General features: G+C 51.3%; 1 protein-coding gene across 6 annotated transcripts in view; it reads right to left on the bottom strand.

Annotated features, from left to right (window-relative positions):
• The window catches only part of MEGF11 (multiple EGF like domains 11), a 348065-nt gene that overhangs the window by 214588 nt on the left and 109499 nt on the right, over positions 1 to 23978 (bottom strand). For all 6 annotated transcript variants that reach the window (XM_070420503.1, XM_070420522.1, XM_070420529.1 and 3 more), the window contains exons 2-4: positions 17923 to 18028; positions 13516 to 13617; positions 9243 to 9343 (exon numbers count right to left, since the gene is read on the bottom strand). In XM_070420503.1, the coding sequence (XP_070276604.1) occupies positions 9243 to 9343; positions 13516 to 13617; positions 17923 to 18020 (301 nt within the window). In that variant the 5' untranslated portion in view covers positions 18021 to 18028. The remainder of the gene's footprint in view (positions 1 to 9242; positions 9344 to 13515; positions 13618 to 17922; positions 18029 to 23978) is intronic.

Genomic DNA, 23978 nt, shown 5'->3' with positions numbered 1-23978 from the left:
GAGGTGGTCCAGGCTCCTTGGTGTGGTGCTGCAGGGCCAACCCCAGCCCCGTCTCCCCACCACTTTCTCCCCGTTCTTCCTGTGCTCCACAGGGCCCGATGCTGCCTGCTCTTTCCCACCTCTCTATGCTCCCGCTGTTCCCCCACAAAAATAATACCATCAGCTGTGGCTAACAGTTACCGAGCTCTTACTACGTGCCAGGCCCTGTACCAGACGCTTTCTCTGTGGAAACTCATGACAGCCCAAAGGGATAGGTGCTCGATACAGCCCTGTTTTATTTTACGGAGGAGAAAACCGAGGTAGTGGGAGGTGAAACACCGTGCCCAGGGCCACACGGGAAGGAGGGGCCTTCACACTGGTGCTGTCTTAGCCACTGTTCCTCTCTTGTCCTCCTCACAAGTTCCTACTCGCCATTCAGACTCCACTCAAAACTAACCTCCTTCAAGGAGACTTCTTTGGCCCTCCCTGCCCTGCAATTCCCCCGACAGAGTTAGTGGCTTCTCCTAAGAGACACCTCTCAGTATTTGATTAAAGTCTCTTTCCTTCATTCATACTCTCACTCACTCGATCAATGATTACTCAGCACTAGGTGCCAGGCCCTGTGCCTGGCCCCGGGAATAACATGGCTCCCCTGCTCCAGGAACTCACTTTCGGGAGGAATAGCTGGACAGGCGAGGAGCATCACAGCCAGTGGGACAGGCTGACAGCGGCCCAGAGGCTCTGGATGCAGAGCACACAAACCACGGCCACGTGGATCCCACACACGTGGTGCTCCAGAGCAGTGGTTCTCAACCTTGGCTGCACATTAGAATCAGCTGGGAATCTTTTAAAGATCCTGATTTCCGGGCTTCATCCTCCGGAAATTCTGTTTCTTTGTTACTAATGTTGTGGCCCCACATAACAAAGAAACAGAATTTCCGGAGGATGAAGCCCGGAAATCAGCATTTTAAAAAGATTCCCAGGTGATTCTAATGTGCAGCCAAGGTTGAGAAGCACTGCTCTAGAGGAAACAGGAGGAATCTGAAATAGGTGCCAACAGAGGGGTGTCCAGAGAACCCACTGGGCCTTGGGGAACCTGGACCGTGATTCACTCATTATTTCTTGAAGCCTGAAAAGCACTGACCAGTGGACAAGAACAAACCTTTGGTAGTTGTGTTTCTCGTTGTAAATGAATTCACTGGCATCAGGGTTAAGCATCCAGATTTTATGAGTTTGGTCAGTGTGAATCAGCCGCAGCCCAGCCAGTCTGGACATCCCACAGCACTGCTCTAAGCCCACAAGCTGGGGACCACACCGTGGGGGCTGTGCTAACTTCGGTCACTCAGCGAGGACCTGCCAGGGAAGTTAGGCAGCCGCTCCATCCCCACCACCACCCTGGGGACACCCTCTGCTTCTTTGCCTGCTTATGTAAAGTGTGCTTACCATACTGTGACTGCCTATTTTTCAAAAGTTAAAAAAGAACACACACACATTTTCCCCTCTAGCCCAGGTGCTTTGTATTCATGTCCATCCCAGGACTCAGCAGTACTGGTCATCTAGTAAATGTTGATGAATGGATGGTCAGATAGAAGAATGGATGTTGTCCTAGGCAGCAAAGCTCAGCACCAGGTGCTGGTGACCCAAGGGACAGCATCAGCACTGTTTCTGGGGAGGGCAGCAGGCAGGATTCCCTGGGGAGCCTCCTAAACCAAACCCATAGCTCTGTGCATGCACACACACACACACACACACAGCAATCCCCTAATTGGTACCTTGATCTGGGCACCTATAGGGACCCACCTTTGCAACATTTTGAAATCAAACCAGTTTGTCTTCACTTCCTTCCTCTCCCTACAAACTTCTCATCTGCCCTCTTGTCTGACCCCACTTCTCTCTTCTGGCCACAGGTCCCTCCTGCCGAGGGGAAAGTACAGGAGGGGACACTACTCTGATCTCAGTGCCTGAGCAACATCAGACCTGGCTGGCCTCTGCTCCTGGCCCCCACAGAGGGACAGATCTGGCCTTGGAAGTTGCCAGAGCCATGTAGAGGAAACTTAAAATTGCTGCCCACCAGCCTAGGGAAAAAGCAAGGGATTCTGGATGAGGAAAAAAAGTCTCCCACAAGAAACAAAGAACAAGGAATGGGGGGTGGGGAGTGACTGCTTTAATGGGTATGGGCCTTCTTTAGGGGTGATGAAAGTTTTAGAACTGGATAGAGGTCACAACTGCACAACATTGTGACTGCACTAAATGTCACAAAATCGTACCCTTCAAAATGGTTACTATTATGTGAATTCCCCTTTTAAAAAAATTTTAAAGGAAAAAGACCCTAAGCCTTCATCACACACAACATAGGCTCCCAAACCAAGTTAGGAACGCAAAGACTGGTAAGGAGCCAGTGAAAGCCATTAGTGTGCCTAATAAGAAAATGCAAAACTCGTGTGTGTATAGGGCTCTTGCTCAACCCAGGGTGTCGGGGCAGGGGGGAAAGACTAGAGTTCACAGCAAAAGAAAAAAGTACAATCTACATGAGGACACAACCCACAGGAAAGGAGAATCAGCAGTCCCCATAAAAAGGAAAATTGATACTCGAGGAACTTGAACTAATAGAACTATATAGCTCAAGATAGAACTATCTGAAAGAGACCATAAAAGAAATATGTTTAAAATAATTAAAGCAATAAAAGGATTAGACTTCATAATGAAAGAATAGGACACTACAGAAACAGCATGCAGATCTGATAAAGAACCAATAGAACTCCTAGAAACAAAACATATCACTGAAATTAAAACCTCAACAGACAGGTTAATTAGCAGAGCTAACGGATTTGAATAATGGATCCGAGGAAGATGTCCAAGATGCAACACAGAGAGATAAAGAGATGAAAAATGAGAGCCCAGGAGAGAGAGGATGAAGTAAGAGTCCATTTTAGAGCTCCAATAGGAGAGAACTGAGAGGGTGGAGGAAAGGAGATACTTGGAGAGAGATGGCTGAGAAATTTCCAGAAGTGTAAAGGACATGAAGCCTTAGCTTCAGGAAGACGTATACCTCTGAGGAGCAAACACTATGAATAAAAATAACTCCACACATGGACATATCCGAGGGAAACTGAAAAGCACTTCAATGACAAAGTCCAGACAACGGAAAAACATCCTCAAACTGCTGAAGGGAAATGACTGAGAAGCTAGAATTTCATAGGCAGCTCAACCATCATTCAAGAGTAGGGCAAAATAAAGGCATTTCCAGACAAGTAAAGCATAAGAGAGTTGGTCGCTTGCAGACTCTCCCGGAAAGAACTTCTTGAAAGAGACCTTTCAAGAATGCAGCCAAACTGAGAAGTGAGATGCGAGAATAGATGAGGAGCAAAGAAATCAGTAAACGTAGGAGTTGGCTTTAAGTAATAATCGACTGTATAAAACAACCACAATAATAAAACAGGGCTATCTAACCCCCAAAGTGGTGCGAGGCATTTAAAGGGTTAAATCTTACCCACCCTCAGGTTCCCCCAGTGCAGCCAGCCCCCCAGGCCTTCAGCTGCTGCTCCCTCTGGGCCACCCAGTGCAGACTGACCCCACCGGGCCAGAGCAGTCCCTCCTCCCAGCCAACCTGACGAGGTGCCCAAGTCTGCTGAGCACCCCCAAACCCCCAGCCTCCAGCCCAGCCAGGCCCATCAGCCATGTACCTGGAGCTTCTGGCTACTCCTCCTCTTCTGGGTTTGGATGAAAACCACACTGCAGGAGGCATGTGCTGGCATTCCAAGCAGCCACTGAAAGGGCCAGAGGACACCGCCTGGAACTTCGGGGGAGTTACCTCCCCATGGGGGAGACTCTGACCAAGGGGAATAGGAGACAGGAGGACTGGGCCGGTGAGTTCTCCTCCTTGCTGGCTATGCGGAGACCTGCTTGCTCCCGTGGCCCATCAGAAGAAGCCCTTGGTAAAGGGGATGCACCTGTTAGGCAACCTGCTGGGCTCTTTGCAATTTACTTGGTGAGTGCAGCAACCATCCTTTTGAATAGGAAGACTAGTGGTTTTCCAAGTTCGGTTCCCAGCCTAGACACAGGAGCATCGCCTGGGACCTAGTTAGAAATGCAAATTCTCCAGCCCCACCCAAACCTTCTGAATTGCGACTCTGAGCCTGGGGCCCAAGAGACTGTGTTGTAACAAGTCTTCCCGGTGATTCTGATATTAGGTTACCAGGTGCTCAGTAAAACATTTGAATGGATTGTAATTTGTGATTACTGTGTGGAACCTGTGATAAGCGTTACCACTGCTCACTAATTACGCTGGCCCTCGGCCTTCAACACCTGCCACAGCGCTCTCCTCTCTGCCATGGCAACAAGCAACATTGCCGGGTTGCTGCTCTATCAGCCTGGGTCCTGGGGTGAAGGTGGATAAGGAGCAGGCCATTGGCTAGCCCACAATGGACATGTAATATGAACAAAAAACGTTATTGTTTTAAGCCGCTGGGTTTGGGGTATTGTTTGTTACTGCAGCATAGCCCAGCCCATCCAGTCTGATACAGACTAATATTTTCAAAGTACAGAGCTTCACAAAATGCCTCAACCCCCCACCCCATGACTTAAAATGAGTTCTATCTGCAGAGGTAAAGATGCCCACTGCCCTATTTCACAAGGAGAAAGAAAGAAGGAAGTGTGCTTGCGCCCAGCGATCCTCAAGAAACATCTGATGCCTAGGCAACCAAGGAGGAACAAGACTAATGCTTATCTGTGGATAATGGTCAGGTGTGGGCAGCTCTGGTGTGGATGGTTGTGGAAAGGCTTCCGAGGATGGCAGTTCTGGGCCAGAGGAAATGGTACAAATAGAAAAATAGTGTCACCTGCATCTGAATCTGCTTTCCAGGACACTCATTCACTGTTTCATCTTTCTCCTTCCATACACCGAGATGATCCATCCTATACCCAGTGGGACCAGAGAGGCAAAGGGACTTGCCCAAGATTGCACAGCAAGTTACTGGCAGTCAGCCAAGGCTTTCACGATGGGGCCAGTGTCCTTCTACCATGTGCCGAGAAACAAGGCTCCAGGAAGGTGGCTTTGGAGGAAGGTCAACATCCCCATGGCCCTTCCCAGAGCTCGGGTGATGTTCCTGTGCAGGGTCCTGAGGACTCTCCACACTGGATGAGTTCTCACCAGGTTCTAGTGGACTTGGAGGTCCTCTGGCCTCTGGAAGGTGGGGAGGGGGGGCGGGAGGAGGGGCAGGGCTGCAGGGTTTTGGCTCCTGAATGCTCTCAGGTCTACAAGCTTCTCATCCAGCACCAGCATTCTGGGCACGATCCTTCACCCTCTCACTACCATTTCTCCCGCTCACGAGTTCCCCAACCCTGGACTCCATTCTCTCACACACAGGTGACAAAGCCTGCGGGGGACTGACACCCATCCATTATGGGTTGAATTGTGTCCTCCTCAAATTCATATGTGGAATTCCTAGCTAACCCCCAGAACCGCAGAATGAGACCTTATTTGGAGATAGGTCTCAGAGATAGATAATCGAGTTAAAATGAGGTCGTTAGGCTGAGCCCTAATCCAATATGACTGTGACCTTATAAAAGGGAGAAATTGGGGGACTGACACCCACAGGGGGAGGACTCCATGTGGAGAATGGTTATGTTGCCACAGGCTAAAGAACTACCAGAAGCCAGAGAGAGGCCTGGAACATCTGTCACACCCTCAGAAGGAAGCCACCTGCTGACACCTGGATCTCAGACTTCCAGCCTCCAGGGCTGTGAGACAATAACCTCCTTCTGGGTAAGCCACCAGCTGTGGTGCTTTGTAAGAGCGGCCCTAGGGAATTCCTAACTGCCGCCCCCTGCCAGCCTCCCCTCCCCTTCTCCCAGCCCAGATCTGCCCACCCTGCTCAGGCCCTCTCCGCGTCTTTGCTGATGGGGCTCCCTCTCCCATCCACTCCAACAACGCCCTTCCATCAACTCAAACCCCATAAAGCCTGCGAGGGATCACAGCTCACAGCATTCTCTCCTGCCTGAGTTTGTGTGGCCTGTCTAGCCGTTCCCACATTCCTCTCCAGCTGTTCTCTAATGACTTCCTGTACATTAGACTTGCCTTCCCAACAAGAGAGTAGGATCCACGAGGGCAGGAGCTGTTTCTGACATTCTGTCAGCAGCACAGCGCTGTGGGTGGCCACAGCAGGCATGTAAGAACCACTGGGCTGCCCTAACCAGTTTGGCTCAGTGGATAGAGCGTCTCGTCTGCCTGCGAACTAAAGGGTCCCAGGTTTGATTCCGGTCAAGGGCATGTACCTTGGTTGTGGGCATATCCCCAGTAGGGGGTGTGCAGGAGGCAGCTGATTGATGTTTCTTTCTCATCAATGTTTCTAACTCTCCATTCCTCTCCCTTCCTCTCTGTAAAAAATCAATAAAATATATTTAAAAAACAAAACAAAACAAAAAAACTACTGGGCTGAAACACCCTTCCCAGGCACCCCCTCCACTCTTCCCTGTAGCTGATTTCTCAATAACACTTGGTGAGTAGGCGTGGCCAAAAAGACAGCCTTTCCTCTTTATCCTGCCCTACTTTATAAAGACGCCTGTCAAAGCAGCTACAACACTCGGTTGCACATATTTTTGTACCAAATCTTTTCCTTCCACTAGGCTGCAAGCTCCTCCAGGCAGCATCCACTTCTCATGTGCGTGCACAACCCCTGCATTTGCAACAAGTGTACGTTGAATGGATAAACATGAGCATATGGCTGAAACGACTGACCATGGGGTCCAAAGACCCTTTAAGCATTTCAAAGGATCCACGAACCCCTGAAATTGTGTGCAAAGGGCCGTGTGCATGTGCATGTTTACATATGTAGTATGCATTTCCCCAGGGAGAGAGTCCATGGATCTCTGAGAAATTAAAATAAGAGCCAAGACTAAAAAAATGTTAAGACCCAAAGCTGCAGAGGAGGAAGCTGACATTTATTAAGCCCCTATCCTGTGCCTGATGGTTTAGGGATTACTATCCCCATTTTACATGAATGGAAACTGAGGTTCAGAGAGGTGATGTCTTGCCTAATCCAAGTGGTTCAGAGCAGACTCTGGAGCTACTAGTAGATAGCCTGGGTTCAAATTCCACTTTTACTGCTTTCCAGCTCAGTTACAGCGCGTTTAAGTATATGGACCAAAATCACACAGCTAGAAAGTGGTGATCTTGGCCAAGTTACTGAATTGCTCTGTGACTCAGTTTCCCGATCTGTAAATTGGAAGCAGGAAGGGTCCCTACCTCATAGGCTGTTGAGAGGAGCTGATGTTGATGGATGTACAGTGATCAGAATGGTGCTTGGACTCTGCAGAGGATGGTGATGAGGGTAAAGAGGAAGGAGCTGGGAGCGGCAGAGCTGAGATTCAACCCAGGCCTGTGTGCCTCTTGCCCCTCTCTGTCACCACCCCCAGCCTCAGCACGCCAAAATGCCCCCTCTCCCTGCCGAGACCCTCCTGCTCCCTCCTAGGAAAAGCCTCCCGTCCTGAGGAGTGTGGCTTCCTGGGAGGATGGGCCGTGGCCACCAGCTCGGCAGGCAGTGCCTGGCAGTTACATAAGGAGCAGGCGGCAGGTCATGAGCAGCCTTCCCAGTCAGCAAGACAGATCCTGCGCAACCAGGACACTTAGCGCTCCTGCCCTGCTCTTCATTTTCCAAGAGCTTGACCAGCATCCACTAATGGAAATTAGAAGGGGAAGGTGCTCATCTATTCCTGGGACCCCGTGCTGACATCCGAACTCCTTTCATGATTTCCCTGAGTCCATCACTGCTCAGAAGGGCCGTGCACACCCATCCTGCTCCATCTTCATGGCTCCATGTCCCACCAGCAGCCTGACCCTCGCTCCACTACAGGCAAACAGAGCGGCAGCTGTAAAGTCTTGATTCTGACCTCACCTCTACACCTGGGTCCCATAGTAACCCCATCCCAGCTGAAGCACTGACCACGGCCTTGGCCCAGCCCAGTCCTCTGCACTGCTTTCTGAGTTTGCGTTGGGTTAGTATCTTTGTATTGTTCCTGCAAAACCATCAGTATTGACCCCATTTGCCGGAGCATTTTTCATTCATTCCTGTAATGCAATTAGAATCGAGTTTCTCCAGCATTAGGGGAGATGTAACAACAGTAGGGGAAAATTGTCGTTTCATTCCCAACGTCAACACGCCCACTCTGCCCAAATTCTCTCTCTGGTGCTAGCTCGCTCTACCCACCCAGATGGCAAGGAGAATACTAACAAGGAAAATCACTCTTCAAATCTGCCTCCCAATGCAGAGGCAGAAGCTGTGTGGGCGGCCTCCCCTCGGTAATTAAACAGGGGCTCCAAGCTTCTCTGACAGTGTCCTGCCGTTGAGGAAACCTCCTGATGCCCACTGGAGAGCCCCAGACGGGTCCCATCCCACTGGTCAGAGGTGTGTGGGGAGAGTCCATTAGACTCCAGCAGGGCCCTCAACCATTCTCCCAGAGAGGGTCAGCGACTTGCCAAAGCCACATGCCTAGGAAGCTGAAGCCAAAACCCTGACCTGCAGGCTCTTGCTCCTGGGTGTCTCCCACTGTACCACACTGCCCCCCACCCAGAGGGCCTGCAGCTGCCAGCAACTCAGCCCTGGTCCCCAAGGCTTCAGTTTACTGAGCCACTGCAGACAAAAAGGGAAAGAGGGAACAAGTGTCTTTCATGAACCAACATTTTCTTTGGTGTATTCCAGTTCTTTTTAGAAACCTTCCCACTTCCTAGAATAGGTCCCTTGTGATGTCTTACTCTTGTCATCCTCCTTCGAGGTACCATGATTTTGTCATCCAATAATCAAGCCTGCCTTCCTTCCACCCATCCATCCATCCAACCATCATCCATCCATCATCCATCTACCTCTCCATTCATTTATCCACTCAGCTCCCCTTCCATCCAACAAAGCCTTCTTGAGCACCTACTATGCCCTCAGCTCTGTGCCAAGCACTCAGCACTTCTTCCCCACTGCTCCCCAGAGCGCCCACTCCAGAAATGTCCACTTCTCTCCTCACCCCTTCAGAGCCTAGGCCTGACTCGCTTCCATCAACCCTCTTAGGAGGTTGATCTGACAGACAATTCTGTGCTAATGTACTCGCATTAGACCCATTGTTCCCTCCGAGCTGGCAGCAGGCAGGGACTTCGGAGTTCTGAGGTCAGCTGAGACCTGCGGCCCAGGACCCAAAAGACAGCTCTACCTCTTTCCCCTCAGTCCCCCCCACTTCCCTCCCACCCCACTGAAGCCAGAGCAGAGGCAGCCCCTACATACGTATGCAGAAGTCTCCATTCTCGTAGTAGCCAGGGCAGCACTGGGACCTCCGCCGGTACATGGTCCGGAGGCCACGCCGATACGCCGTCTTATAGCTGATCCTAAGGCACAGGGAGAAAGCCACTTGAAAGTATTGAAAATCAATCACTCCTGTTAGAATGATATTTGTGTTAAGCTCTATTGAGGATGCCATTCAATAATCACTTTAAAATGCATGGTGGCTTCGAATATGAAGGAACACAATAAAGAACAATCGATGGCGGGGTTTGGGCAATGTAATACAGAATGAAACGGTGTTTGTTACACCTACTGACTTCTCCCCACTCCCTTCAGGGTGATACTGAGAAGGGTTGCGGGAGATGCTGTCTGGGTGACATTGTGGAGGGTAACTGGGGACTTTTCCTTAAAACTTCAAGGCCCTGTGCTAGAGGGGCCCAGGGGGTGACTCGGATGGGACTGGGATTCTGAGAGCTTCTGTGCCTCCTGCCAACACCCCAACAAGCAGGCTGCTCATGGCCCCCTGGAAATTGGTCCACTCACTTGGAGAACTGGAGCACAGTCATCAAAAGGACCCTCTGAGTGTGACTCAGACCCAGAGGTGAGTTAATCTCCCTCACACCAAAATTAACACCTCCTGCAAAGGGCTTTGCCTGCCGTCCCTGGGAAGGCTCCGAACCAAGCCTGGCTCTGCAGAGAACAAAGTTACATATGGAAAGGAAGCCGAAAGGCCCGGAGAGCAAAGGGCATTCTGGACTGGGAATCAGAGACCTGTGTTCCCGTCCTTCTGCTGACAAGAGCATTGAGACATCGCCCTGTGCCAGAGAGGTTTATAGGCAAAATCTCCTTCCATTCCCTCCTTGAGGCAGGTAGCTCCTTTATGCCCTTTATTTCATTTCTTTTTAGGGTTTTTATTCTTACTTAATTTTATGTTCCGCCTCCCACTTTGTTTTATGGATGAGAAGACCGAGATTCAGAGAAGTTGACTTGCTCGAGGTCACACAGCTAAACAGTTTCAGAGCCAGGATTCAAACCCGCGTCAGTCTAATTTCAAAGCTACTGGCTTAACCTGCTGCCCTGTGCCAGTTCCCACAGGGTGGCTTGCTGGGCTTATGGGATGGCCATCGTGAGAGTAAGAAAAGGGCAATGGATGGTGTGAGAACTGAGTCCTCGGAGGGAGTCAATGGGACACTGAGAGGCAAAGCTCCTTCCTCACACATAGGGTCATAATGGAGGAGATCTGAAGCGGCCAGTAAGGACCAGAACGAGAAAGCAAGTTCCCAAGGTCATGTCATTTAACTAGGACTCGACCCAGGTCCTCGGGCCTTGAGGCCAGAGCTCTCTCACTTCCCCGCCAGCACCGGGGGTGCATGGCCTGTGGACCCCTCCTCAGGGGGCAGAGAGCAGGGCTGGTCGTTGCAGATGCCGACAGTCTGCTTTCCACGGAGGGTCAGGCCAACTTGGGAAGGGAGTCTTACCACACAGGCTCCCAGTCCTTAAAGCCCTCGCTTTATGACAAATGACAGTGTGGGACTCTGGGGAAATCTGTGATATTTGGGAATGTCGTAAACTAAGGTCATTCTACTTTGTCAAAAACCCATAATGGAAAGCAAGCTGCTCTCAGAGTGAGGCTACTTTCCCGGCACAGGGAGGCAGCTCCTGGCAACTTCAGGGGTGGTGTAAGCACCTCTCAGGTAAAGAGCAACTGGGGTTGACTCGGAGGTCACCAGTCCATTCCTCCCTCCAAACAGGGCTCTCCCCAAACCCTCTCACGGAGAGGTGGTCTCGACATCACCACAGCCTCTCAGGAGAGAGATGCTCCCACTGCTATCCTGCTTGCTCCCAGTGCTGGGGTGAGAAGCAGGAGAGGGAAGGAGCCGGGGCCAGGCTGCTGTCAGGAGAATGATGCTGCGTTCGTTCAAACAAGGCACTCCACACGGAGCAGACTGATGGTGCCACTGTCAGCGTCACACTCTGGGTCATCAGGAAGGCTGCAAGGCGACTCAATAATTTAGCAAAATAGTTCGTGTTCCAGGAATGCAGCCTATTTTAATAAGCAGCCACTCACTCACCCTTCCCCAGCGGTGATGGACGGCAGCCGGGACTCCAAGGACCCAGCAAAGCCACCCGCAGAGCAAGCCTGGCTGGTTCAGAGCCTGGCTGGCTCAGGAAGGGAACGGGACTTCTGTTTCTGCCTCTGCCTGACCAGGTCCACAGGCAGCTAACTTGGCACAACTGGGGGAGTTGGGAGGAGGCACTGGGCCCCACCTCCTCATTTCACAGCCAAGGACTTAGGAAAGGGATGGGATAATGGCCGAGTAGTTCCTGTTAGACCAATCCTCCTGCAAACAGTTAGACAATCTGGGGAAAGGAGAAAACAACTACCTGAAGGCACTAGGGAGAGAACAAAGGTGGATACTAGAGCGGAGTGGACACTTGGAAGAAGGGAATGACACTGGGCAAGGTTAGCCCAAGGACAGACCAAAGTCAGCAATGCAAACCCCAGATGGCTAGAACTTAGACAGAAGATGCTCAGCCTCACTGACTTGAAGAACCACAGGACAAATATAGGGTGGACTCTGCAACTAGAGAGTGGGAAGGGAAACTCCAGAAAGACAAGAGCCGCAAAGAGGAAGCCCATATTCTTGGTAAAAATCTGCCCAAACTTCTGTCCCCTGAAATTATGTGTGTGGAGGGCAGGTTACAAGCAGCCCAGGTAAGGCTAAAACTAGTGAACTCTCAGTTTGGAAATTGAGTTTAGCCAAGTTAACTGGCTGATAAGACAAACAAGCAAGCAAGCAACCATGAACTGATACTCCCTAGAGGAGGGCGTTCATTTGGTCTGGCCCTGCTGTTTTCCTAGCAACATAATTTTCAAGTTGATAATTTTGTATAGCCTGTGAATACTGTTATAAATATCCAAGTGGCCCTTGGCAGAAAAAAGGTTCCCCACCCCTGCTCTAAAGGTACATAACAGAATTCAGTCTCTACTGTCTCTGCTGTTCATAACAGTCAGCATACAATGAAAAATTACTAGACATATAAAGAAACTAGAAAAATATTACCTACATAAGAGAAAAGGCAATCAATGGAGACCAACCTCGAGATGACCCAGTTGTTGGATTAGCAGGCAAGGATTTTAAAGTGGTTATTATATCTATGTTCAGTGTCTCACAGGAAGTTACTAGAAAACCCCAAATGCCAGGACTTTGGCTTTTCAGCATAGAGTGGGTTTCCCCTCCACGTGCTACCCACCACGATTCCTGCATAAATCCCAAAGAGGGACTAGACCCGCAAGGAGGAAGCAAGGAAATCTGGAACCAACACAGATGCTCAGCAACTAGGAAGTAAACCGTCTGGTCTCTCACTCATTCTCTCTTTTACTCTTCATCTGCTGTTTTTTCAGCCCTGAAGTAATAATGCCACCTTGGGTCTAATACCTCACTGTTCTCCATTCTCCCCTGCACTTTTCAAAGTACTTTCATATCCCTGGCCTCACAGGACCCTGCAGGTAGGTAAGGCAAGGATCATTCATCATGGCTTGCCCAGGGTCATCCAACAAAAAATGTTCTCTCTTCCTTCCCTCCTCCACCCCGCCCCTTGCCCCCCCGCCACCTCTGCCTGTGACATGGGAGCATGTCATGATTTGCAGGAGGGCTTAGGCAAGGGAGCAGGATTCCCACAGGCAGTGGTTGAGATGCTGAGAGGGTGTTGACCTCTAGCCTGCACTCTGTTCTCCAAGGCATGGGACTTCATCTGCTCGGGGGAGGGGGTGCGGAGGGGGAATGGCTTTCTAGGTTGGATTTCCCCCCAAAAGCAGACCTGAGACAAGGATTCAAGGACAAGTCCTTTATTTAGGAGGTGATCCTGGAAAGCACTAGGAGGGGAACGGGAAAGTGAGACAGGGAAATAAAGGCAGCCAATGTAGGGTGTGCTATTGAGCAGGTTACTGCTATGGGTGACAGAGCGCCTCTGGAATACACTCAGAGTTGTCCCCTCTATACTCAGGGGCAGGAAGCTGGGGTATTTACCTACCAACTCCCTACCTGTTACTGGTTGAGGAATGCCCCAAGGACATTAATTCTCAGGTGCCTCTAGCCTGACAGAAGCCCTCAGCAGAGCGTCTCTGGGGTTTAGTGTGAAAAGTGAATACCAAGGGGATACAGGTGATGCACTGGCCACATGTGTCACAGTGGCCTTTTACTAACTGGCAGAAAGGCAAACGCTGAGGGCCCAGTACCCTTTCTCTGCCCCGCCGTCTGAGAGAGGTACTCACCTGTGCCTGGTGCACTTGAACCAGTTGAGGATGTCTGTGCATCGTGTGTAGTAGATCTGGTCAAAGGGGTGTGCGTATGATTCTTGGACAGTCACAGCGTAGCTGAGAACCAGACGGGAGATGGAAGCCACAGTCAGCACTTGAGAGTCTGAGCTAATACTCAGGATGGGGCCTCCCTCCCCAGGGAAGGCAGGCCTCAACACCCCCTCTCTCCTGCCCCACTATCCTCCTTCTGCCCTGGATACCCTTGGCATCCACACCTACCTGATGCCTGGCTGGATCTAGGACACATGCCTAACTTCCCTTTGGCCCCACTCATTTCCTGAAATTCTAGTTATTTGTTCATTTAAAGGAGGGTTTAGGTTTATTCTATGTGGTTTTAGAAAGCATAGCCAACAGTTTTAAAATATGTATTTAGCCCAGCCAGTGTGGCTCAGTGGTTGAGTGTTGCCCTATGAACCAGGAGGTCATGGTTTGATTCCCACTCAGGGCACATGCCCAGGTTGCGGGCTCGATCCCCAGTGTGGGGTGTGCAGGAAGCAGCCGATCAATGATTCACTCATCATTGATGTTTCTATCTCTCTCTCCCTTCCTCTCTGAAATCAATAAAAAAATGTATTTTAAAAATACATGTGTTTAGATCTTTATGGTTTTCAAAACACCTGCATGGAAGTTAATTTTTGTAGCAATTTTTGTAGTTAACTTTTGTGAAGTAAGTGGTCCCATTTTATAGATGAAGAAACTAAGGCTCAGAGAGAGGTGACTTGCCCAGGTCACACAGCTGGCAGCGATAACTGTCAATATGTATTAACTGCCCTGCATTAAGTGTTTTAAACCCTTTTAATCCTCACACAGTCTTATAAGGTAGGTGGCATTGCTATATCCTCATTTCACAGCTGACAAAACTGAGCATCAGAGAGGCTAAGTGACTTCCCCAAAGTTACCAGTTACCTTCTGCGCTACCAAGGTGGCATCTCATCTTCCTGCCTGTTGGTTGTAAAAATGGACCCATGGGTGGAAGCCACAGGGAAGCAGGTCTCAACTTCACAAAAACAAGCCTTCCCTCCTGCCCACCCTGCCAGGAGTTGTATGAGAAGGCAGCCAAGCCAGAACATAAAGCACAGACTCACACCTCCTGTGCAGGCTGGGATTTCAGAATTCATTTTTATGTATGTTGGTACTATTCAGTGTTTTCCTCCCAGAAGGCTCATTGACCTGGGCCAGATGGCCAGGTCCAGGCTATAAAAGCCAGTCTGCTTTGCCTGAGGAAACTGTTGGTTTACTTGCAAGGGGTCTGGGCAGACCAGCTCCCTGACTCAGTCCACAGCAGGCTCTCTGACGCCGGAAGTGTGAAAGGTCTAGAACTCAGGAAGGCCAGAGTAGTCAGCCCTGTCCAGGAGGGAGAGGGGTGGTGGGACATGCTGTTCTTCTGAAGCACTGAGGATGTCAGAGGGCCCTTGCTGAGCCTCTACCCGGCAAGCCATGCCTCAGAGGCACATATCTATGCAGACTTGGCCCAAAGCCCTGTTTTATCTCCAGGCTTGGAGAAACGGAGGCAGCTCCACATCCACCCCTAGCTTCCCAAAGGCCCCTTCCACTCTGAAATTCCATGACCCTGTGCTCTGACACTTCACTTAGAGGAGGGAGAATGAATGAATGGATGAGAGTGCATGGGGGCTCTGGGTCAAGATTGAAACCTGTCTCTTGTTAGCAGCATGTCCTTAGACATATAAGACTCCTATAAGCCTCCCTTCCCTCACCTGGAAATCCGTGCTAAATATTTCCAGGGACTTCATGTAACTATTGTGGGGATTAAAGAGGGCAATAGTAGTGTCTACATCTCAGGGTGGGGGGAAGATAATAAATGCAAAATGCACAGTGTCTAACATGCTAGCCATCATTATTATAAGACTGGCAACAGCTCACCTCCTGTGCCAGGCACTGAGGAATATTTCCTCCCGGACCATGGTAGGGGAGCCAGAGCAAGACCCACCCACAGAATGGCCTCCCTGCCTTTGTTAAGTACTCAGGGTTCAGACAAAGCCCCCCCCCCCAGCACTGGGGAGAGTGGGTGCTCCAGAGAAAAGGCATCAGCCCAACGGTGGGGGCGGGGAGGGGGTCATGAGGGACAGACCTGGCTCTGCAAGAGTGCCCTGAGCCAAGCAAGTCTGTCAATGAGACCTTGAACCAACTCCAAGACTCGGGGTGAAGTGTGTGCCCCCGGTTTCATGCCTGGATGGTTTAACATGCTCATTTGCCAGCATGCTAATGAGGGGCCAGATTAATCTGGTAGAGCTGGGCTTTACTAGCCTGGGGAGGCCTTTCCGCTGGGTTTTATGGTGGAGGTGTATAATTAACAAGGAGCCCGCCAGAAGCACTAATCCAACTGGGAAGTTCTCCCCAAGTGGTCTCTGGGGACCGGGGTGTGTTTCTGGAATGACACAGACTAGATCCATCCATGTGTAACTGGCAAGAGAGCTCAGTTGGAAAAGCCAAGAAAAAGGAGGCGCTTGGTATCACAGGGCATCACTTCGAGAGGGTTAGAGATGCCCAGAGCGTCCTCAGACCTCATTTTAGCTGTTAGGGTTACTCTTTGTTCTCCCACCAAAGCTACATATTCAGCTGACAGCCTTGTGAACCTGAAATGCCAGCTCTGTGCCGGCTGGGCTCAGAATATGTTCACATTCCAAACTTGTTCATGTTGGGCAGGTGTAGAAACTTAGGGAGTTTGGTTTAAGTTTGAACTGATCCACTGGTGCAAATGGGACCGAGACAAGAGGGAAGTCAGGGTGGGCTTCCTCGAGGAGAGACACCTAGTTGGAGGCAGTAGGAAAGGCCACGGTGAGCAGGGAAGGAGGTATGTGGGCAGGAAGCAACTGTCTCAATGGGGACGGAGAGGTGGACAAGTCAGGGCTGATGAGACTAGAGTCCATAAACCAGAGACTAATATGGAATTCCACCTCTCGCCTTCTCACCCACTGGGAAATAAAGGTTTAAATTCACCATAACCAGGAGGCCAAGGGGCCCGAATCATCTCACGATCACCTTATGAAACCTCACACATTCCTTATGGAAACCTTATGAGCATACATATTCCTAGGCTCTACCCCAGACCAATGGAATCGGAGTCTCAGAGACTCCGTGTTTCATTCCATTCCCAGTGAGCCTGGTGTGCATAAAATCTGTGATCACCATTCCTACAAAGACAGAGTTGTCAACAAGAAACGGCAACCAATTATTAGCTTTCTGTTCCGCAAAGCACTTTTGCAAAACTGGTTCCCTGACCCTCCAACAAGCCTGAGGTTCATTCTCCCCCCTTCCACCTTACAGAGATGGAAGTGGGCTCAGAGTGGTTGGGAGACATGCCCAAGGCCATAGAACTAACAGTTGGAAAACTCCAGACTGGAATGAACCAGGGTCTACTGGTCACAGATCGCGTGCTCTTCCCACTTCACTGAAAAGGGGCACACTGCCTTCTGCTCCAGCCTGACTCTGTGGGGACTCCCCGTAGAGCGCCAGTCACCAAAAACCATGCTGGTGCAGGCACTGTCCCTCCAGAGCCCTGGGTGAGGGGCTTTCCCTGCCGTGAGACGGGACATTCACCCTCTTGGGCATGGAGCATGGACCACACCTTCACCTGTCCTCCTCCACCATCTGCTTCCCCCATCGGGCCCTCGTCTTAATTTTATTCATTTGATTTATTAACATCTAAGTGGCAGAGTCATCCTGGTCAGCATGGACAATCAATTCCAGGGTTTAATTTCGTTTTTCCTGATTGGGTCTCTGGTCACTGTCCTCTGCTCACCAAAATCAATACGTTAACCTTGTGCTTCAAAGTCAGACTGTCTGCAGGGCCCTGGCCTACTCCCTGAGGACCTCGTGCCGCAGCCGGCTCTTCTGCCTCTGCCCTCAACTGCCCTTCCCTGAGCAGCCCTCCAACCCCTCCCCCCTCTCCTCAGGGCAGGCTGCTGGCCGCCCACATGTCCAGGCTGCTGCACTGCTGCCAGTCCTGGGAGACCAGGGAAGACTTTACTGCATCAGAAAACAACACATCTGGACCAGAACCACTCACTGCACCCACCTGGCTGTGAATGGGCACTGGGCCTCTACTTCCTCGTCTGAAAAATGACTGGGAAGTGGGAATGCAGGGAGGAACACGAGTACATTGTCAACTGTGAGACTGCATCACTTAAATGGCCTGTCACTCAACCCCCTGCACCCTGACCTCCCACCACCCTCAGGCTCAGACAGAATCTGCCCTGCTTTGTCCTGTCTTTCAGCTCCATGCTGTCTCTCTAGCTGGACTGTTGGCCCTCGGTGGACAGCTTCTGGACCTCCTGCCTCTGCTTCTGTCCCGACAGTGCAAAGCTCAGGTGAGTGTCTGGCCATCTGAGACCCATGCCTTACCTCTCCCAGTGGCTGCACACGTTGGGGTCCTCGGGGTTCAGAGAGAGGACGGTTTGCAGGAGGGAGAAGACAATGAGCCCTGCCCCTGAGCGTGCCATCCCGGGCCCTGTGAGGAGAACAAAGGAGGTAGCGTCACTGACCAGCCACGTTCCCTGGCATCTGTTTGGCGCTGAGGCTTCTCACATGAAGCGGCTAAGCAGACCGGCTAGGCAGACGAAGTTTCCCATCATCGTTGCGCAATGAACATTTGATATTTTTACATGTGCAGTCTTTGACTAATGCAGTAACACTTCGAGGGTTCTGAGTAACCAAGGAGTAGGAAGCCTGACTCAGGGAAAAGTCAAAATCCCAAACCAGGGCATCTAAAAGTGTTTCGGCTTACGCACCGCTTTGAGACTCTAATGAAAGTTAGAGACTTTCTCCCCAGAAAAATACCCCCACACATTTGGCTATGATTTCAGGGTGTGCTCAGGCCGATGAGCCCATCCCTGGACCAAGAGCCCCAATTTAACGACTTTACAGGCAACGCCCTCCCTCTGTCCCCTTCTCCCTCATCTTCGATGTTCTCTGCCCACTCACTTCCTCTCCCTACACCCCCTCCTGCCACGAAGAAAGAGAAGAAGGTGGCTGGTATGGCCCTGGGGGAGCTTCCAGGCAGCTCTGGTCAAGCAAGCCACCCAGAGCTGCGTCTTGCTTCTCTGTTCCTACGGGATATAAAGTCGCTGCCAGCCAGAGTGACATTAGTTAGAGCACGTGGTTCCCACCATGGGATGAAGGGCTTGGGCAGCTTGGTAGGGGGATTCAGGGAGGCAGTTTGTTGAGCTCGATCTAAGCCCCTAAAGGGCAGCCTGTGACAGGCGTTAAGTGTGCCTACAAAGAACACCAACCCCCTTGTCCCCAACAAAGGACTCCTCACAGAGAACCATTGAGGTGGGAGTGGCTGAAATGACCCCTGAGAACTTCCCAAGGGTTCCCACCGAGCGGGAGTGCAGGGGTCTCCAGAGCCACCTCAGGGGACCTGGAATCCCTATGTGCTCACACATCGGCTATAGACCAAAGGGACACCATGACGCAGAAGTATGGCACCATTTTGCATGTGTACACAGATGCTATCATGATTTGATCAGAAGCTTTACTGAATTCAGAGTAGCTTTTCTTCTCAACCAGACACACTAAAAAAATTCAACTCCTATCAACTGGGGAGCAAGGATGGTATTAAAAATATGTTGACACTGGAAAGGGGTCCCCAGCTTGAAAGGAGGTTGAGGTTACAGATGAGGAAGCATCACCCGCTGTCTCCATGGGGACAGAGAAGAGGGGCATGGATGCTGCACACGCCCCCTCTTGTACACAGAGGGAAGCTAAATGGAGCTCCTGTCTTCCTGAGAGGTTAGCCGCTCTCCTCCCCATCCCCAATGTGTCCTTGTTAAACTCTTTCTTACCAGCTCCTTCAAAGATAAACAAATGTCACCAATTCTGTAACGCCATGGGGGTCCAAATTAATGATTAATGAGGTTTTTCTCTCTATTTGAGATCTGGAAATAATCTGGCTGAATGTACTCTGAAAATCGGTTAGAAAGGAGAACAGGGATCCTGGTGTTTCTGCTCAATATGCAGAGTCCGGGAGTGGGCAAGCCACAGCCACACCTCTCTCCCCCACCCCACCCCGATCCTGGTCCTCAGAGACCTAATCCCCCTCCGCAGCTCGCCCTTCACAAACTGGAGTCTACAGGTCATTTCAACCCATTCTCCTCAGAGAGGAGATGCCCCCGGCTGAGGGAGAGCCTGCGCAGGATGCCGCACTGAGTCGTAGTGATGAGCATATTCTTCCAGGCGGGGTTTGGGCTGACCAGACATCAGAGAAATCACATTAAAAAATGAACTCAGGGACACCGCACCCTGAAAGGCAAGGAGCCTGAATGCCAACTGCAGAGGACGCCTCTTCTTGGTTCTCTCTGTGGCCCCGTCTCCTTACCTTGGCTGCTCCTGGAATCGCCAGCATTTTCCTGAAAGGAGGCCCCCAACTGCATCTTCAAACTTATGAAACTTAAAACAACAGAGGATGAGGCCACCTGACAAGAGGAGATTGTTCCTCTGGCCCTGTGGGTCCGTGGTGACAGGAAAGGGGTGGGAGACGGAGGTAACTTGGAGCATTGCTGTAACTGGGAAGATCTTTTTAAATCTTCATAAAAACCTCTTCCTTTCAGAGTCAGGTCTGGACAGGACAGTGTAGCTGACTCCCACTGGCAGTGGGATGCCTGGACACTGGGGCACAGAGAGGGTGATGGGTGTTTGGGCGAGCACACAGGAAGTGGAGATGGACAGGGCAACACAAGGACACAGGCAGTAGGTGGCATTTAGACCAACAGTCTAAACGAGTTAAAGGCTTACAGGGAAGGGGCTCCCCAGGCTTCACACCCTCGCCTTGAACAGTCCCATCCCCAGCATTTGCAAAGTTCCCCACCTGAGGCCAAGTCTGCCTCTGTAGTAGTGTGGCGAGGATGGGAGGGATTGTGGGGCAGAAGGACACCCAGGCTGGGGTAGAAATGATTATTCCTCTTGGATACGCCCTCAGACTTTTCCTTTGAAAGTGGCCTCATCTACAATCTTATCACCAGCCCTCCTTCCTGGGTCAGGCTGGTCTTCCCTCCTGCTCTTCCTCTACCACTGTCCCCCACGCCCAACCTGTTCACACTGCTCACTGGCCTCAATCCCCTTCTTCCTCGACTCAACACATCCAAATACCATCCACATGAGGTCCAGCTCAGGCCCCGGGGCCCCTCCTCCCCCTGCAGGGCTTGGCACCTCCTGGCAGCCTAAAGCCAGTCTCACTCCGGCAGCCTAGAGCCTGGCTAGCAGTCCCCACTCCCCACCTTGCATGCTGTCTCCCTCGCATGTTTACTTGATCTCTCCAATGTGTCTGTGAGCATCTTGAAGGTGGGGTCAGGTCCTAAGCTGCACTAGTCAGTTCCTTTCGGGAACTGATTTCAGAAAAAGACATGTCACTGAGGCAGAGTGAAGAGCAGACACAAAGGAGCTGCTCCCTCATGGAGGCAACTCATGGCCATTCACTTTAAAGGGGCTTCCCTGGGCTCTCGGAGGATGGATCCCAATGACATGTATGCTTATGCCCTGACTGAGGGAAAATCAATCCTGTCACAGCGGTTATTAGGCCGACTCCATTCAGAGTGACAGAGGTTAACGTATCGAGCACCATCCGTTAGGACATTAATAATTAAATAAGAAAATGCCCCTGTTCCCCTGCAGAGGAGGAGAACATGTAAGGAGATCAGGGGGTTCCCTTCCCTCTTGGCCCTGCTCCCTGCATATCAAGCAGGAGAGGAAGGGAGCCAAGTTCCAGAGGTGGAGAAGTGTCTTACCCCGCGGAGGGAAAGACTTTACCCCTATGAACTGCGCATGGGGATCTGAAGGGAGAGAAGGCAGCCCGGAGGTGAGTCTCTTACACCTGCCCACGGGTGTAGTCAGTCTGCACCCTCGCCATGGCCCGAACTGACCAGCTGAGGGCTCCGGGAGTGCCACCTGCGCGGCCAGGGCTGTGCTGCAAGGACACAGGAGTAACACGAGCCAGCTACAGTCTATCTGAGGAGACTAAAGCAGCTGGTGGTTCAGTCACACTGTGGAGTGGATGGGACTAAAGATGGACAGAATAAGGAAAGGTAGAGTATCAAAAAAAAGGGGATTTCCAGAGCAGGCACAGCACAAGCAAGCGCATGGAGGCAGGACCGTGCAGGCAGTGCTGGAGGACCTAGGCAGCAGAGGGCTGCACAGCACAGCTGTGGTGGGAAACGCGGAAAACTGTGGGAGGCGTTTCCAGAATTGGGTTCAGTGGGACACTAGGCCTGTGGGATAGTGATAGAAATCTCCCAAAGGTTTCCGTGAGTGACTACGTTCAGGAGATGCTGCATGCTCTGTCTTCACTTTAAATATCCTCACATGTCTGAGCACACCTCAGGCTCCGAGAAGCCTTGAAGCAAGGATCTCTTTTACTTGGTTTCACCCGGCTTCCCATAGAGCTCTTCGTAGTGACCACGTTAGGAGCAGAGGTCCTCCATCAAGTTCAAGTCTGAAGGAAGGCCTGGTCCTGTCAATCTGCATCCTTAGAGTTCGTAGTCACTTGCTTATTCCAACACCCAAGGGCCTCTGCGCCTGGCAGGTGGTGTTGAAGGGAGTCTGCCAATGGGTAGTTAAGAGACCCTGACATCATGGCAAAGAGTCCCTCCTCCCTGCCTGGGCCTTGGCTCTGGCCTGGGCAGCTCTGCAGGCTGAGCAGACCTTAGAGATAATGGCCTCCTCTGGAGGGCCTTGCCTTCTGCTGGGACCCCCATCACCAGCACCTGTAGGGTCCAGCCTGTCTTTCTGATGACAGCACACACCTGGCCAGACACCAGCTGCTCACATTAGCCAAGATGCATAAAACTGGGGCAGAGGGCAGACAGACAAACAGATGGCCTCTGCCCTGGGGTCCACTGTTATGACCTCACAGTCCATCTGTGCAAAATTCCGCCCCCACCACTTCACTTCTGCCACCTGCCTAGTCCTCCTGACGGTGCCAAAATCTTCGACACTGGAGCCTGGTCCGCTTACCTAGAACCTGCTCTCCGTTCATCCCTGTCTCCCCCAGGGAGCCCTTCCTTCTCAACAAATTTGCATTAGTGGCAGTGGTCAGCACTATTTTATGGGCCTTGGGAGGTTTCCACGCACACAAAACTGGGGGATCAATTGGTTATGACTTGTTGGGCTGCTATGCTGAGAAATGGGGCTGAGTGGGAAAGCATGCCATGATTGATGAGTAATGCCTGTGGTGGGCACTGGATGGGAGGGGGACACACAGGTGCCATGCACTTTCCTCCCTGTCCTACGTTGCTGAGCAGTCGACACTAACTTTGGAAATTGTCCCTCTCCTCTGTGAATCATCTAGATGTGGCCTCAGCTCTCTGGCTGGCCTCAGAACCCGCCATCACTTTCCTTCCCTTGGAACCGCTGACCACACTTCACAAGGACAGGGGTTTTGGTCTTTTATGTTCACTGCTGTCCTCAGCACCCAGAGCGCTGTCTGCCACATTGCGTGTGCCTGGCCTGACAGAAGCCACTAAAGACCTGTCCCAACAGCAGGTCATCCTGCTTGTGTCAGGCCAGACACAAGTGATGTGACTGATCCTGAGGCTTGGGGTGTCTGAGAGGTCAAGGAGGTTGGTTGGCTATAGATCAGTGGTTCTCAACCTTGAGCTGCACATTAGAATCACCTGGGAATCTTTTTAAAATCCTGATTTCTGGGCCTCATCCTCCAGAAATTCTGTTTCTTTGTTATGGGGTGGGGCCACAACATTGGTAACAAACAAACAGAATTTCTGGAGGATGAGGCCCAGAAATCAGGATTTTAAAAAGATTCCCAGGTGATTCTAATGTGCAACCAAGGTTGAGAACCACTGCTATAGATGGTTCATATAGGAGAGGAAGAATTTCCAAAGTTAGTGACAACTGCTCAGCAACGTAGACAGGGCTGACAAGTGTATGGGCACCTGTGTGTCTCTCTCCCATCCAGTGCCCACCACAGGCATTACTAGTCCATTGTGGCACACTTTCCCACCCAGCCTGCTTCTCAGCATAGAATTATCCCAAGCAGTCATCACCAATTGATCCCCAGTGTTGTGTGTGAGCGGAAACCTCCAAGGCCCCTTAAAATAGCGCCCGACCACTGCCACCCTAGCACTAATGCAAATTTGTTGAGAAGAAAGAGCAAACCACCTCCTCAACCTCTCAGACATCCCACGCCTCAGGGTCAGCCACACTGCTTGTGTCTGGCCTGACAGAGGCCACAGGTCATACTGCAGGGGGCGTTCCACACTGAGTTAACACTGCACCATGGAGATACCAATGTGTTGGCGATGGATACAGAGGGCACAGTGACATCCTGATAGTGATTCAAAGACGCCCGCCCGGGCCACCCCACCAGCACTGGATGCGACTGCCCAGGAGCCAGCACAAGGCGAGCATTGAAGCCCACTCAATACCTCAAGCTGCAACTGGGGGCTGGC

Source organism: Myotis yumanensis, unplaced genomic scaffold (assembly GCF_028538775.1).
Source record: "Myotis yumanensis isolate MYYU_CA2020_CCGP unplaced genomic scaffold, mMyoYum1.0.hap1 SCAF_1, whole genome shotgun sequence".
Taxonomy (NCBI): Eukaryota; Metazoa; Chordata; class Mammalia; order Chiroptera; family Vespertilionidae; genus Myotis; species Myotis yumanensis.
Note: the sequence above shows the minus strand (reverse complement) of the source record. Positions and strands in the feature narration are given on the sequence as shown.